Source organism: Anoplolepis gracilipes, chromosome 9, assembly GCF_047496725.1.
Source record: "Anoplolepis gracilipes chromosome 9, ASM4749672v1, whole genome shotgun sequence".
In the NCBI taxonomy this organism is placed as follows: Eukaryota; Metazoa; Arthropoda; class Insecta; order Hymenoptera; family Formicidae; genus Anoplolepis; species Anoplolepis gracilipes.
This window is the reverse complement of record NC_132978.1, coordinates 11,910,073-11,926,255: the sequence shown is the minus strand read 5'-3', so window position 1 is coordinate 11,926,255 and position 16,183 is coordinate 11,910,073. Positions and strand designations below refer to the sequence as shown.

The 16,183-nt window shown below is 28.5% G+C and overlaps 4 protein-coding genes across 6 annotated transcripts; 2 read left to right on the top strand and 2 right to left on the bottom strand.

Moving 5' to 3' along the window:
• Positions 1-260: 260 nt before the first annotated feature.
• On the top strand, positions 261-6,834 carry LOC140669539 (uncharacterized). The gene is made up of 7 exons (XM_072899489.1): positions 261-598; positions 766-993; positions 4,474-4,615; positions 4,813-5,124; positions 5,358-5,508; positions 5,586-5,860; positions 5,962-6,834. The coding sequence occupies exons 2-7, from the start codon at positions 785-787 to the stop codon at positions 6,172-6,174; spliced, it is 1,302 nt and encodes a 433-aa protein (XP_072755590.1). The 5' UTR covers positions 261-598; positions 766-784; the 3' UTR covers positions 6,175-6,834.
• Positions 6,835-6,983: 149 nt separating this feature from the next.
• On the bottom strand, positions 6,984-9,285 carry Prtp (thioredoxin domain-containing protein pretaporter). Its single transcript, XM_072899666.1, has 5 exons — positions 8,768-9,285; positions 8,505-8,651; positions 8,165-8,273; positions 7,782-8,081; positions 6,984-7,669 (listed from the first exon to the last, which is right to left on the bottom strand). The coding sequence occupies exons 1-5, from the start codon at positions 8,947-8,949 to the stop codon at positions 7,205-7,207; spliced, it is 1,203 nt and encodes a 400-aa protein (XP_072755767.1). The 5' UTR covers positions 8,950-9,285; the 3' UTR covers positions 6,984-7,204.
• A 942-nt stretch (positions 9,286-10,227) lies between these two features.
• Positions 10,228-12,967, top strand: LOC140669694 (uncharacterized). Of its 2 annotated transcripts, none has more exons than XM_072899732.1 (5): positions 10,228-10,376; positions 11,167-11,319; positions 11,438-11,542; positions 11,828-12,127; positions 12,221-12,967. In XM_072899732.1, the coding sequence occupies exons 2-5, from the start codon at positions 11,173-11,175 to the stop codon at positions 12,476-12,478; spliced, it is 810 nt and encodes a 269-aa protein (XP_072755833.1). In that variant the 5' UTR covers positions 10,228-10,376; positions 11,167-11,172; the 3' UTR covers positions 12,479-12,967. The 2 variants fall into 2 exon arrangements, with proteins under 2 accessions (XP_072755833.1, XP_072755832.1); XM_072899731.1 differs by lacking the exon at positions 10,228-10,376 and adding an exon at positions 10,383-10,573.
• Positions 12,968-13,893: 926 nt separating this feature from the next.
• Positions 13,894-16,160, bottom strand: Lrr47 (Leucine-rich repeat 47). Of its 2 annotated transcripts, none has more exons than XM_072899456.1 (4): positions 15,509-16,160; positions 14,764-15,306; positions 14,333-14,637; positions 13,894-14,202 (listed from the first exon to the last, which is right to left on the bottom strand). In XM_072899456.1, the coding sequence occupies exons 1-4, from the start codon at positions 15,665-15,667 to the stop codon at positions 13,959-13,961; spliced, it is 1,251 nt and encodes a 416-aa protein (XP_072755557.1). In that variant the 5' UTR covers positions 15,668-16,160; the 3' UTR covers positions 13,894-13,958. The 2 variants fall into 2 exon arrangements, with proteins under 2 accessions (XP_072755557.1, XP_072755558.1); XM_072899457.1 differs by lacking the exon at positions 13,894-14,202 and having other exon boundaries at positions 14,333-14,457; positions 14,535-14,637.
• Positions 16,161-16,183: the final 23 nt, after the last annotated feature.

The following is a 16,183-nucleotide window of genomic DNA, read 5'->3' as shown; positions in this document are numbered from 1 at the left end:
GTACGTCTCCTTGTTGTATTAATTCACGATAACCTTAAAATTTGCTTCTCAAACTTACATTTTCATTAATGAATGTTTAATCATGTGTAGACTAATGGATGCCCCACAGGGCATGCCGGTGCTGATTAAAAGTTTCGCCGCGATTTCATCAGAAGAAGGAGACAAGCCGTAACTTGCGTAGAAAAAAAACACTTTCCATATAAGCTTAGTGTGGGGAGACGTGGGGATAAACACAACAGTGTAATGCTTGGACTTGTTTTCATCCCGACAGTCTTAATCCAGCCTTTAGCCGAACCAGTTCAGGAAATCTCTGTTTATCTCCAGTATTGTATTGAGTGCTGTTTCTAAACTTTATTAGATCGAAGACGATATCGCTTCGCAGAAGCGATTTTTTGATAATTTTTTTATATTTTTTATATCAACGAGTGAAAATCAAAGGACATAGAGATAATATTCGGATAATTTTTAAATAAACAATTATTTATTAATTAATTGTCGACAATTATTATAAATTTATCGCTTATTTCAATTTTATTTATATCTTAAGAGTTATTTTCTCACGTCACTAAATCTTTTCTGGAAGGAAAAAACATAAAGAGTATGTAATATTATTATTTGTGTTTTTTTACAAAATATATTTTTACTTTGTATGTATCTATTTCGATTTATTTAGTCAGTTATATTTATTCAATTATACTTTGTCTGCTGAATTTTAATTGATCCAGAGTTTTCAGTACAAATAATATAATTTCGTTAAATTAAAAGGGAAGTAAAAAAAAAAACGATGCCAAGTAGTAAGACGAGAATTGCTATTATCGGTGGTGGAGTGGCTGGTTTGGTGGTAGCTCGTCATATGGTATCCAGATTAAATACTTATAATCTAATACTGTTCGAGCAAACCGATCATGTCGGTGGAACATGGGTCTACACTGACGAAACGCATCTCGATAAACATGGACTTTTAATTCACAGCAGCATGTATAAGAATCTTAGGTTCGTATAAATAATATATTAGTATCCAATAAACAAGGAACAAACATTTCTCAGCATCAAACATCTAGTTATCTTTTAATGAAAAATTAATCCAATCGTTTTTATGTACAATATTAACATAGAATATAATATCGAGCATGCTCGATGTAATGATAAGTAAAAAAAGATAACTCTAGAAAATTGAATTTAAAATTGTAAGTAAATATTTCTAAAATTGAATATAATTTTTGTTATTAATTCGTGTTTTAAATAATCATTAATGAATTTTTCATTAAAAACAAACCAAAAATTTTAAGTTTAATTCTACTCTCTTAACATTCAAGCAATTCAATTAGAATGTAAAAAATTAATATAATATATATAATTGAGGGAGGGAATATATAATTATTATGAAAAAAATGAACAGAATTGCATCAGTGGTGCGTGACAAGAAGACGGGATTTTGCGATTTTGTAAACGTGATGCTTTGTTTAGTGAGAGAATTACATCACTAGATCATTACATTAGCTAGCACGAGGACTACTTTTTATCAAAAAGATTATATATAATTTTTGTATACATAGATAATTAATTAGAACTGATTTTCATCGAACTTTTTCCTTGAGCTTATATTATAAACTTATATTTAAATTGTATATCTTACAATTGATATATATTTGATAGAGGTAAAATGACATTGTTAGATGATATCGAATTCTTCTCTGCTCCTCTTTTTTTTCGATTGAGACAATAAAAAGTTTCGATAATAAACACCCCAGGTAGCATTGTTCGTTTTAAAAACATTTTCTAAACGTATCTAATACGAAAAGATACGTTTAGAGAACGTTTATAAAACGAACATGTGCTACTTGGGACATACTCTAACAGCACACATGTTTAAAAGATGTTTTAACCGGAAATTCGAACCGAAAAGGAATTTAAACCGAAAACCGTTCTGTAACCTTTTTTTTAGGTGGACCGATACCAAAACGGAAACCAAATTTTGCAAAGTTTATAACACCGAAATTGTAACCGAACCAATATTAATATTATTTTCGATCAATAATTTTTTTGTTCTTTTTTCCGATTTTTAATCTATATACAGGGCCATTTTAATCTATGCACCCAAATTTCTTTGTACCTAAGACAGATACGGAAAAATGGTTCAGACAAAAGTTGTATGGTTTCGAGGGGGCCATAAGATGATACCATTGGTTTGACCTTGAAAAGTCATTTAAAGGTCACGTAAAGGTCACTTCAAGTTTTTTAAATGGAACACCCTATATATTTTTACATATTCTTGTAGCTCATCTCGAGAGCTTTCCAAAACACTTATGACAAAGTATTTTTCATTAAGTATTTTTTGAGTTATAAGGCTTCAAAGTTGCAGTATTTTGACATAAAATACAAGATATCTCGTAAAATATTCCTTTTTTTTTATTATCTTACTCTAATACTTTTATGCACAGAATAATGAGACGAATCAATTGGTGTAAAGAAAACACATAATTATGTTAAAGTAAAAATGTGTAACTGTTAGTTGCAAATTCAGATTTTTACTTTAACATAATTATGTGTTTTAATTATGCCAATTGATTCGTCTTGTTATTCTGTGCATAAAAGTATTAGAGTAAGATAATCAAAAAATGAATATTTTATGAGATATCTTATATTTTATGTCAAAATACTGCAACTTTGAAGCCTTATAACTCAAAAAATACTTAATGAAAAATACTTTGTCATAAGTGTTTTGGAAAGCTCTCGAGATGAGCTATAAGAATATGTAAAAATATATAGGGTGTTCCATTTTAAAAACTTGAAGTGACCTTTACGTGACCTTTAAATAACTTTTCAAGGTCAAACCAATGGTATCATCTTATCCCCCCCTCGAAACCATACAACTTTTGTCTGAACCATTTTTCCGTATCTGTCTTAGGTACAAAGAAATTTGGGTGCATAGATTAAAATGGCCCACCCATATAAAAGAAAAAAGACCATTGCCATTAAATTCAAACGAATGCGTAGTTCTAAAGATGTTAAAAATAGAAAAAAATAATTCCAATTCTAACAATAAAAATTACCATTTTAGCCCGTACACATGTACACGTATAAAATAAAACATTGTATTAAATAATATAATTTTTAATTTTTTATTTCTCGTCATCTGCAAATATATAGTTTAATGGAATCAATATAAAAAAAGTCATTTTATTAAATTTATCATTACACATTAAACTCTTTCCGTACAAGTAACTATAACCGAAAAAAAACGTTAAAAAACCGTAATCTTTTCGGTTTTGTTCACTGGTCAAGAAACCGAAATTGAAACTGAAACATTTATTTGACGTTTTATTAAGTCATAACCGAAACCGAACTGAAAAAAACTTTCGGTCCGGGTCCCTGGTTTTAACATCCTATGAATCTTTCATAAACATCTTTTGAGCATGTTGTGCTCTTAGGATAAACAACGTACGCATAGACTCTCACATGTACATGCAATATGCGTGACACGCAGTCTAATATATAAATACGATAAACTTTATCGACACGCGATACACTTTGCGACACATTATAACCATCATTTCTTGGTGACTAGTTCCGGAAAGAAAACGAATGCGATGATAATACAAAATCGGGTATCGAACTGATCAATAAAGGTATCGATGAGATAATAGTATCTTATTAATAGTGTAGATTGAAAAAGAAGACCCTAGAACTTATATACAGAAATATAACAATATATTACATGAAATCGATCAAATTGCAAAAAGTTACTTTTGCATTTTTGATTGAAAAATAATACGGGAGACCCTAGAACTTATACAGAAATATAATAATATGTTACATGAAATCGATCAAATTGCAAAAAGTTACTTTTGCATTTATTGCTTTAATCCTCCACATATGTCTGTTAATGTTTCGTACAGCATTATTTTTTTATATATTTTTTTTTTATCCTTTGCTAATACAATCGAAAATTGAGCCATATATCGCATTGTCAAGTTACATACACTGTAAATCTTCAGCTCCTCTAATTGATTTCATTTTATTAGCACTAAGAAATTTATTTTATTAGAAACTTTTGCCAGATGACAAAATAAAAACAAGAAAAATCAAAAATATTTTTCCAAATATACGAGCGTGTATTAAACGTTCTGCAACATTTTAAACGTATTTTTTTGTTATCTTATTATAAATAAAATATAATTTAATTAGATGTGCGAAGAAAAATCTTCCTATCTATTTTTATTCTATATTTGTCAAGTATCAAGTTTAAAATAGTTTAAAGCTTAAAGTTAAATACACACACTTTCGAATTAAATACACACACGCGCGAGCGTACGCGCCACACACAAAACTTGCAACTTAGCGTCTGCTTTATCGCGTCTCGGGTCATCATATCTTTTGAACTTCGTGTTAATAAAAATTGTGCGCGTGATCACCTTAATATGAGAGGAATCATTTAACAATAAGAGTGTGATGTTCTGATTTCTCTTACAGGACAAATCTACCGAAGGAAATAATGCAGATACCTGATTTTCCCTTTCAAAATCAAGAAGGTCCATCTTTTGTTCATCATAGCGTAATAAGAGAATATCTTTTGGATTATGCAAAACATTTCAATCTTCATCCTTACATTAAAGTGAGTTTTTAAATTATATAGACTCACAAAATCGATAAATAAATTATTATCCATTTGTCTCTATAATTTGTTTCTTTCAAATATATGATGTATGAAAGCAAGAAGTATAAAAACGTTTCTTCTTCACTCTAAAGAGCAGTTTTACACAATGGCTTGTTAGTGTTGATTTTGTGGATTACACTCGTTTATCTTTTTAGTTGAATACCTTGGTGAAACACGTGGAGCCGGAGATTCTGAAAAACGGCCAGACGTTGTGGACGCTGACGTATGAGGATTTGGAATCCAAAGTAGAGACCACGAAAACTTTTGACGCCGTGGTGTTGTGCAACGGTCATTACACTGTTGGTCATATTCCGCATATTCCAGGTATCGAAAACTTCCACGGTGGATGTATTCACAGTCATCAATACAGAATGCCGGAGGTATACGCTGACAAAAAAGTTTGCATACTCGGCGCGTCCTGGTCTGGTATTGATATCGCAATAGAAGTCTCGCAATATGCTGACAAAGTACGTACGCTTTCTATAATTATCTTCGCGAGATGTAAAAAATCCTCTTTTATTATTAACATTTGAACTTAATATTAGATAATCGATTTATAAAGTATTTATTTAAAGAAGATATAAGGTTTTATTGTACAAAAATAAAACAATATATATATATATATATATATATATATATATATATATATATATATATATAAATATAAAATAATTTAATGTAATCTTTTTTTTTAATTTAGGTGTACTTAAGCCATAATTTGACGGAGCGTATCAAGTCGAAGATGTCGAGCAACGTCGAGCAAAAACCTGGCATCGAGTCCATCCAAGGAAACGTTTTCATCTTCCGCGATGGTTCCTCAGCAGAAGTAGACAGTTTCATATATTGCACTGGTAATTATACTTGATATATTTGAAACATTTAATCAAACTTGACTTTTTCATTATTTATGATAATTAATCTTTGTCAGGTTACAAGTTCACGTATCCCTTTATGTCAACTAAAGTTGAGATACGTACGGACGATAACCACGTTGAACCCATATACAAGCAGCTGGTGCACATTAATTACACGGGTCTGTTTTTCATGGGTTTACCGGCGATCGTGATACCGTTCCCGATGTTCCACATTCAAGCACAATACATTCTTGGAATTCTGGAAGGCCGCATCCAATTGCCATCGTCGCAAAGAATGCGCGAGGAGTACGAGATCGAGAAGAAGGCCTTATTAGACCAAGGCATTCAGGTAAGACTCGCAATCAATTTCTCAAGTGCCTTAGACCTGATTGCATCAACATTATTTTGACTTTACATTATAATAATTATAATTATTTTCTTCACCGTTAGCTGAGACATATCAATAAACTGAAAGACAGGCAATGGGCTTACTACGACGAGATCGCGGCCGCTGCCAATGTGCCGAGTTTTCCACCGGTGATTAGGAAGATCTTCGATCACGCTAGCGAGATGCGTGACATAAACTTCACTACTTACAAAAATTATCAATACCGCATCATCGATAATGAAAACTTCAGCGTGTGTTGTTGTAAGCCTTGTTAGGGTCCACGTAAAAAAAAAAAAAAAAATGGAAAGTAAATGTAATCTTATCACAAACGGTCACAGGGTTCAAAAGCCAGGCCCTATGATGAACTGTTTGTCTCCCAATTGTAACACTATTTTACAAGTTCAACACAAGTAAACACTTTGTAGTTCGAAAGCAAATATTATTCCAATCGGAAACAATTTGCTAATTGTTATAACATGTGAATCGGAAAATGAAAGTACCGGCCCCGTTTATTGCATAAATAAGGATGATGCATAGATAAGGATATTTCTTATTTTATGACGTGCTTTTACACCAGACCGACTCGTCAACTTATATGCTAAACAATTGTGTTAAGAGAAGATAATTAAAACAGAGAAACACAGGGTTATCGATATTTTTGCAATATATGAAGAATGTAACATATATGTATTCTGACGTATAATCACTCGCCAGAAATCTTATCATATTTGTAATAAAAAAAAACAAGAATTCTATTTATATCTATGTTACCTTTATGCTGCACTAGAAATTATACAGTAAAATCAATCGTTTTTCTTTTTAATTTATTCAATCAAAATATTTTTTTGCACTATAAATTAGAGAATTAAAACACTTTGCAATTAATTTAAATATAGGAGACTTTAAACATGAGTAAAAGTAAAACATAAGACAAATGTATATACAGACAAAAAAATAAAATCCCTTATACCTAATTCTTATTTTTCTTTCTTACCTCAATATAAATAAATACATACAGATTTTCAATTTAATTTTTTCAATATAAGAGAGAAAAATTGGTAAGTATAGAAGAATGCTAAATAAATATACTCGTAAATATATATTTCGGAAGTACATAATTCTTTGAAATTACAATCTTATTCTATTTGCACTCTTTTTTTTTCTCTTCATACAAGATATAAAAATGAAAAAATTCATATTTTTCTGTTCTTGCCTAATGATGAATGATCGATACAATGTCACACATATCATTAACGACTTGATTGGAAATACTATAATGTGACTTATGTATTTCTTTAAATAGAATTATAATTCGTCGTGTGATTTTTGAAGATGATTTATAACGAAATCATACAGATCATCGAGATTACGCGAGCCATTGTACTCGAAGACTTTACGTCCGTCTCGATATAAATACAATGCTGGAAAACCCTCCACCTCTTGTTCGTTGCACAACTGTTTGCTTGTATCAAGTGTGCAATCAACTTTAGCAATATTTACGTTATCATTAGCAAAAAATTTTTTACCCAACTCCTCCCATGTAGGCGCCAAGCGTTTACAATGGCCACACCAGGGTGCAAAGAACTTTACAAAGGAAAAACCTTTCTCGATACCATGCTGGAAACTGTCAGCTGTCAAGCTTAATATAGCATGCGGGGCACCATCATTGTTTTCGCTCTTTCGACTCGATTCATCAGCATTCTTACTCAGCATCAGCGACACGTAGGCCTTCAGGTCTTCGTGAGTGCGCTGACCAGTGTATTTATCGATCTGAAAACTCATATTCCATTTTCTTTTTGTATCAAAATAAAATCAAAACATTCTATGTGAAATAATTCTCCTTTTTTAGAAAAATAAAAAAAACAAATTCAATCAACAATACCCTTTTCCCATCTTCAATCCACAATAATGTGGGATATCCTTTGATGTCAAATTGGCCACAAATAATACGATGCTGGGTACAGTCTATCTTAGAGATACTAACTGCGTCATCATTGCGAAGACTGTTAGCTAATCTGTCCCATATTAGTGCTAATTTTTGACAATGTCCACACCAAGGTGCATAAAACTTGACAAAATGATATCCAGAAGAAACATGTTTTTCAAATGTGTCCTTTGTTAATTCTAACAATCCATTCACTGCTTCTGGAGGAGATGGTGCAACATCTTCAACAGGTTCAATCTGCGAAATAATTACTATGATATTAGCAATTTGATATAAAGAGTGACATAAAATCCAAGATAAGTCACACATAAAATACGTACCGTAAGGGGACCACTTAGTTGTTCATTAATAAAGAAAGTCAAAGAAGGTAAATCTCGAGTTCCTCTAAATTTGTTTCCTCTGGTTTCTCCAGCTTTATACAATTTTAACCTATATTTATAAATTTCTAATATAATATAATATAATAATTTCAGAAACTATTGATTGATTTGCTATATATAGCATATGATATAGGAATATTATTAGATATTGAAATATTAAAATTATAAAATTATAATTGCATAATGAATATATGAAAAGCTAAAATCCATTCACTTGAATAAAACTTTTTTAATAAAAATTTCATTAATATAGATGGTAAAATAAAATTAATTAAATTACGTGGGATAGCCAGTAACATCGTGTTCACTACACAATGTGCTCTCCTTTGTACAATCAACTTTGGCAATTCTTATATTACTTTCATCTTCATTTAATATTTCTGCTAACTGCTCCCACGTAGGACGAAGTCTTTGGCAGTGTCCACACCTTTTAGAGAAAAAATTTTTTATCCGTCATAATTAATATAGTATATTGCAGATGGAGAAATTTTTTTCCCTCTCTATCTTTTAATTTACATCATATAAATAATGTGCATCACTTACCATGGTGCGTAGAACATAATAAAGTGATTCTTTGTTTTAATCTCCGTAGAGAAATTCTCGCTAGTATACTGAAGAGTAAATACATCGTTATTGTGGCCGTTACTAACTTGACTTAACATAAATAAAAACAAATATAGGATATGTTGTTTCGAGGCAATAAAAATTGTAGAATTAATCGCCATTGCAAGTCTATTTACACAATTACTCAATTCTTCTGTAAATAAAATTTCTTCACGAGCAGTACAAAAATTGTCAAATCCTTCACGTATTTGGATCGAGATTTTTAATCCCGAAGTTGCGCCAACCTAAACCCTCACCGAGCTAAACGAGATACTGTTAAAAAGACGTCTTATATCACATAATGTTATATCAAAAACAAATGATATATTTTAGTGTTGTATGTACATGTATATATATTTTGAAAAATTAGACAATTTTTCACAACTGTAGGACCTATTGTTCCAAGGCTCGCGCGAACGGATCGAATATCGAATCGCCGATTCCGCCCTCCATACAGTGTTGTTCACATTCTTTTTCTCGCGCATGCGCGAGAGAAAGCGAGAGCAACACTGCCTCGTAATGTCACTAGTAGCTTCTTTTGCCCGAAACATAAAGGAGAATTCACATGTCTGACGACAGTTTGAATTCAACCAATGAAAAATGTGAATTCTAAAAATATTTTTGTTCCTACAAAACAAACTCTTCTATTGGATATCCGATATCTATCATCGAATCCATGGTGTAAGAATACACCATTGTTAAGGCTATGAATGCCACCGGTATTCATAGTCCGATCTTATATTTAAGGTCGTCTTAAGATCTCGTTCAACCAATAAAATAATGCTATGCGGCTACTTCATTGATTGAACGGGATCTTATGATCGAGTCGATGCCATTGAGATATTATATAATGATATATATGTATCGATGCATAGATAATGAGATATATATATATATATATATATATATATATATATATATAATATCTCTATGGTCGATGCAGATTTTCTATTCGTTTGTAACAATATCTATAGTTTATTAGTTTTACACCAAACACTTGATACGCGTACTAAGTACTATACTAGCCAATCATGGCCAGTCTTCTAAAGAATGGAATGACTATGATTGGCCAGTAGTATTTAGTACACGCGTATCAAAGTATGTTGGTGTAAACAAAGCCAGTTTGTCTGATAAATTTGTCTATTATTTTCGCTTATTCGATTGATATATAAAAAAAACTAATCCAAAAACATATTGTCGTTTTTAATTTGAACATATTAAGAAATCATGTACCTATTTAATAAATTATTGTTTTCTTAATGAAAGCAACGAGAATTTATAATTATTTTCATATTCTATTTCTTTTGCACAAAAATTCACACAATACATAGCGATATGTACATAAATAACAACACTTTATTTCGTTAAAATTTATATGAGAAAAGAGTTTATATTTTGCATGTATCGTGACATTGTGATCGCAAATTCAAAATAACTTTTTGTATCTTTATGAAAAGATGAAAAAAAAATATATAAACATGAAAAGAAACAACAGTAGAAGCGTTTATAGCATCAGATTACAACCTTCATTTTATCAGTGTATATATAGGTATGTGCTGATTCTGCGATTCGATAATCATTTTGACATAAGAGCGCGATATCGGTTTATATCTGTGATGACTCAACCATTTGAAAATATCAGAAAATATTAAAAGTATACGAAAGAAATGAAAGAGATCGGAAATCGAGAAATGTAAAAATAATCGTTTAAATTTATTTTCAATACAGAGAAGATAAGCCAGGAAGGTAAACAACTCTTCTCCTTAGATTAAGAATATTTTGAATAAAAATAAACAAAAATTAACTTCTCATTTTAATTATGTTGAAAAAAATTTCACGCACGAATTAAGGTTATAATACTCATTTATGTTTACTTGTAAACAATGAGTTTATGTATAGAATATATATTTGCAATATTTTTTACTTTTTTATGTGTATATAATATTTTTACTTTTTTATGCGTATCTATATAATTTATGTACAAAAAATATTTATAAAATATATATAAGAGGACATGCAAATAGCTCATAAAAAAATTAATTTAAGTTCCCTCTCGTTCTCTCTCTCTCTCTTTCTCTCTCTCTCTCTCACTCTCATGAAATAGTTTTATATATATATATATATGCTATTTTTCTTGCTCTTATCATAAAAATAATTTTTTTTAATCTTGTAAAAGAAATTAATACTAAAAGAACACAAATATATATATATATATATATATATATGTGTGTGTATATGTATATATGTGTATAAATAGATTTTTTTAATCATAAAAAGGTTTACTATTTAATCCAGTCTTATAAAGGCATTGTATATGCATTTAAATTTATATATTCTAGATTAAAATGAATATACGTGAGAATGTTGAAAAGGCAACATCACTTGAATATGTAGATAAAAATGCCAAGTTCTTTCGACTGCCAGGATTAAGTCAAGCTGCAAAAGATCGAATGATGAATGATAGAAAAGTGAAGAAACCAAAAAACATACATGTTTGTACATATGTTAATTTGTAAAGCTAAGTGAACAAGAGAATATTTAAGTTTATTTATTTTCATATTTTTATACAAAAATTATTTATAGTATTTTTATTTATTTATTTAATTCTAGTTACTGGAAGACTCTGACAAGGATGACGATATTGTGAATAATTTTATGAATAATAAAGTTAAACCTACTTTTGATAAATATGCTGTTACTGCTGCTATTAAAGAGGTGAGTTAATATTTTTACATCTTTTAAAAAGATGTTTAATAATTATTAACCAAAAAATATTTAATATTTTGGATAGAAATAATAGCATCCAATCAGGATTTTAAAGGTAGGTAAAAAAGTTTAGGATGGTAAAAAAGTCTTTTATGACTTTTAAATTGCCAAAGTATATATAATTGAAAAGAAATGTGTGTGCACTTCATATATATTTCAAGCAATTATTTTTTTAAGTATATACAAAACTTATATGTAATATAAGCAATTACTATATATATATATATTGGACAGGTACATGGTGGTCGTGATCTTTCAAATAAATATTGGGAGAAGTGTTACAAAAAACGTCTTGAAGAGATAAGTAACTCTGAGAAAGAAATATCTCAGAAGACTTCTGATGATAATAATGTAACAGCATGTTTTGGAAATCAACTTGAGAACTTAGACAATATATACATTAAACAGAAACATAAATTGTCTAAAAATGCTGCAATTATGAGTCTTTTAAAGGTAAAACAACTCTCCTTAGAAGATATAGTTAATCCAAACAATGAAGCATCTGTAAAAAAAGAAGATAAATTGGAAGCTTTAGTAAGTACATAAGTAAACATCTATTTTTCTCTTTTTCTGATGTATAACATTATGTTATATAACACAATTGTAAAAAAATTCACTTTATATCAGCATGAAATGGCTGATGGATATATAATGGATAATGAATATAATAATGATCGTCAAGTGGAATTGGTTTCTCTTTATGAAGATCCTGAAATCTATGTTCATCCTTTACAAATAGGAATAGATGAAAGAAAATTCAAAAACACAGATTTTACTGTATCACGTATTGGTAAGAAAACAATAACAACACCGCAAGAATATTTTCTTGCAGCAACTAGGGATGATGATTTTAATTTTGTAAAGAAGGAAAAGAATACAACATAATAAATGTTTTATATTTATTATAAAACAAACATATATATATATAACAAAGTACTATGATCTTTTCATTCAACAATCCAATGAGCAGTTGAAGCTAATAAGTTAGGATGTGTATATTTATACAGACTTATACTACACTTATACTTTTAAAATATATATATGTAAGATTGTATAAAATTATGTTATGGATAGATTCAAAAATATATTTATCAAATTGAAATAATATGTATCAATCACAATAGAAGTAATTGAGAATGTAATCTTATTTTATATAAGTATTAATAATTATTATGTTATACAAAATCTTGAAGGAATATGTACAATTGACTTAAAAGATAGAGAGAATGAATGTTTCGCACAACTTTAATAACTGTAGTAGTATCTTTCTGATATTTGCCTTTTGAAGACATAACAAAATTGTAAACGCAGGACTTAATAAAAGCTTAATGTTACTTTTTGACAATAAATGTAGGACTGTTTCTTTGAAAAAAATTTATATTGTATATTTTCAGAAAATTTAAGATTATGCAACTTTCTCACGAGTTATTATGGCTCTTTTGAGAAGAGGTTATTAGCTATCTGGTATAAAATGATAATGTATATACTTATTATTAGCATATGATGGTCACTATATTTGAAAATAAATCGTATATAAATATCGTATAAAAAATATAATATTAATTACACATAATAAAATAAATCAATAATATAAAAAGAAGCAGTTACTTCTACTTGTTTATTTATTTTTATTTTGCATTGTTTTAATTTTTTATATTCAATTTCATGTCAATACTTTGAGATAAATTGTTTACATGTGCGTGTGTGTATATGTATATAAATAGATATATGTATGTACATATGTATATAATTTGCATTAAGCAATAGGAAAAACTGTTTAATTTCTGGGTTTCATAAATATTTTACAAACTTTAATATAAAATATATTCAAACACATTAATATAATTAAATCTGTTAAATTAATAAATATAATTAATAATAGAAGAAATTAAATCTCATTTAAATTTGTCTTTATTTTTAAAAAGATATTTGAACCAAAAATTTTGCACCGTGTGCAATAAGTATTTAGATAAAAATTTGTTTCTTATGGTTGTACAAAATACTTCATATATATTAGACTAATATACTTAGATACTTAATATATATTAGATTAATTCTACATTTTTATCAAAATATAAAATGTATATTGCTCACATTAGTGTACAAAATAAACAGTATTTTACTTTATACAAAAAAGTATGTAAAAGTAGTTGTGATTTGAATTATATTATATATTTTATATTAATTTTAATCATACTGAGTTTTTATATGTAATAAATATCAATATTAGTATCAAACTATCAATAATATTATATTTGAAGACAATTTTGATTACATACAAATAAAATTACACATCAACAACACAGTTTATACAATTATAAAATTACATGTATTAGAAATTGTTACTTAAAATTATATTCTAGTACTATAATAGAGTTAACATTCTAGTAACATAATAGTTATGACATTTCATAGAACAAAAATAACAATCCAATAGGCAATGATGATCTAATGTACTTCTCGTAAGAATACTAACTTGAGATAATTTAATCTTTCTTAAAATCCTTGCATAATACTCAAAACAGGCTTGTTTACAAGAGAGACAATATTTTGCTTCGTATAAATATTGGACTAATGTGTATGGTATTAAACTTGCATCATATGTTATTCTAAAAAATTTTTAAATTTTATGTATTATATATTTCAAGCATTCAATTATATATATATATATATATATATATATATATATATATATATATACATGTGCAACAAATAGAAAAAAGTAGAAACAATAAAAACCTGGATTTTAAAATACTTCTAGCTGAAATTTCTAGAAGACTTGGCAGTCCTTTATTACTATCCATCTGAATATTTATAAGTTCTTCACGTATATTGTTAAAGGAATTCTCTGAAATATCTAAAACCTGCAATTGTAAATATTGTATCGTTCCTGGTAAGAACAATAAATTGTTGTTTGCCACATTCAACAATTGCAATTTACTCAAAGTTCCAATATTTTGTGGTAATTTTGTTAATTTATTCCTATGAATGTTCAACTCTCTTAAAGCGTCCAGCAATCCGATCTGTATTGGTAATTTGGTTAACTACAAATAATAAATTAATAATAGTAGAGTGGAAAACTAATATTTTTTTCATAAATAAAATTAGTTTTATCAGTTAATGTTGTGATGCTATAATAATAATAATAATATATAAAACATAAAACTTACTAAATTATTACTAATATCTAGGAAATGTAAATTGTTCCTAAGTGGAGTTTGCTCTAGCCATGTCCACTTAGAATGAACTGATTTTCCAAGGTTATTATGCGATAGATTAAGAGCTTGAAGATTAGGCAAAGTACCTAACTCTGTTGGTAAGAAGGAAATTTTATTATTTGATAAATCTAAAAATTTTAAATTCTGCAAAGTCAGAATTTGTCGATCAAAGGATTTTCTGTCCAATCCACTTAAAATAAGTTGTGTTGTCATTTGTGGGAATCCTTGTAAAATTGGATATTCAGATTTTTTCTTCACCACAACTCTTTGCAATGAATAAAATTCATTTGAACTGAAAGTTGTGTCAGATTTAAGAACATATTTAGTTATATAGGAGTAATCTCCACTTGTTATACGTTTCAATATATTAAGAAAGCTTTTCAACTGAAAAGCATCACTCTGAATGATTATATCATGACAAGGTTCTTTCAAGCTTATTGTAACTTTACCATCGTCAATAAATTTATTGAATACTTTTGTTATGTTGTTAGCAATCTGAAAAAGTTATAAAAAATAGTTTTATCTATCACATTCCTTCAAGAATAAAGAAAATTGCACAGTTCTAAGATTATGGAAATAATTACAAAATATTACAATATATTAATTTATCTTGAGAGAAATCTAATAGTTGATATAACTTTGAGAGAAATCTAATAGTTGATTTATGATTAAATAAAGAATCTGTGTTATATATTACCTTGTATTTAGTTCCATGTTTGTTCTGTCGTGTTTGTAAATAAAGGTATATATTGTTATTTTTAACCGGATCTTTAATGAATGCTAATATAGAACGTTGCGATTTTCTATGCAATGACAATGTTTTATCGTGAATTTCGATTTTACAGTGTAACCTCATTGTTTATTATTTATTTATTGTTTATATTGTATTATATTATCAAATCAAGAGTCGACAAGGATTGACCTTGTGAATATTAATATTGAGTTGAATGATTATTTCACGAAATTATAATATTGCACACACTTGTATTTACAATAATACAAATACAGTATCACATTTATTAAACCTTTTTTTATACACAATTATCTGATTATTTATTCAAAATTCATAAACTATTAGTCTAACCGAATGAAAAATTCCATCACTGAGTAAACACAAATAGTAAAATAAAAATATAAAATTTATAAGTAGTATGTTAATATGCGTTACAAAATACAGTTATGCACGTAGTCTATTGTATGTAAATTTGTATGCACGCACGTTTCCGAATGCGCGCGAAAATATATAACATGGCTGCGACTGCAATCTGCAATCAGAGTTGAGAATGAACGCTTTAAACCGGGTCTACAATATTAAGAGATAGTAAAGGCCGCAGCACACACTTTTGCATAATGCGTTATGCATATGCATAAG

Excerpts from the sequence above, each read along its gene's own strand:
- LOC140669694 (XM_072899732.1), top strand. The coding sequence starts at position 11,173 with ATGAATATACGTGAGAATGTTGAAAAGGCAACATCACTTGAATATGTA. Across the intron at positions 11,320-11,437 it reads AGAAACCAAAAAACATACAT|TTACTGGAAGACTCTGACAA; the intron begins GTTTGTACATAT and ends ATTTAATTCTAG. Across the intron at positions 12,128-12,220 it reads AAGATAAATTGGAAGCTTTA|CATGAAATGGCTGATGGATA; the intron begins GTAAGTACATAA and ends ACTTTATATCAG.
- LOC140669539 (XM_072899489.1), top strand. The coding sequence starts at position 785 with ATGCCAAGTAGTAAGACGAGAATTGCTATTATCGGTGGTGGAGTGGCT. Across the intron at positions 5,125-5,357 it reads TCTCGCAATATGCTGACAAA|GTGTACTTAAGCCATAATTT; the intron begins GTACGTACGCTT and ends TTTTTAATTTAG. Across the intron at positions 5,509-5,585 it reads CAGTTTCATATATTGCACTG|GTTACAAGTTCACGTATCCC; the intron begins GTAATTATACTT and ends AATCTTTGTCAG.
- Lrr47 (XM_072899456.1), bottom strand. The coding sequence starts at position 15,667 with ATGAGGTTACACTGTAAAATCGAAATTCACGATAAAACATTGTCATTG. Across the intron at positions 14,638-14,763 it reads TAGATATTAGTAATAATTTA|TTAACCAAATTACCAATACA; the intron begins GTAAGTTTTATG and ends TATTATTTGTAG. Across the intron at positions 14,203-14,332 it reads AGAAGTATTTTAAAATCCAG|AATAACATATGATGCAAGTT; the intron begins GTTTTTATTGTT and ends AAAATTTTTTAG.
- Prtp (XM_072899666.1), bottom strand. The coding sequence starts at position 8,949 with ATGGCGATTAATTCTACAATTTTTATTGCCTCGAAACAACATATCCTA. Across the intron at positions 8,652-8,767 it reads ATTATGTTCTACGCACCATG|GTGTGGACACTGCCAAAGAC; the intron begins GTAAGTGATGCA and ends TTTCTCTAAAAG. Across the intron at positions 8,274-8,504 it reads GATGTTACTGGCTATCCCAC|GTTAAAATTGTATAAAGCTG; the intron begins GTAATTTAATTA and ends TTATAAATATAG.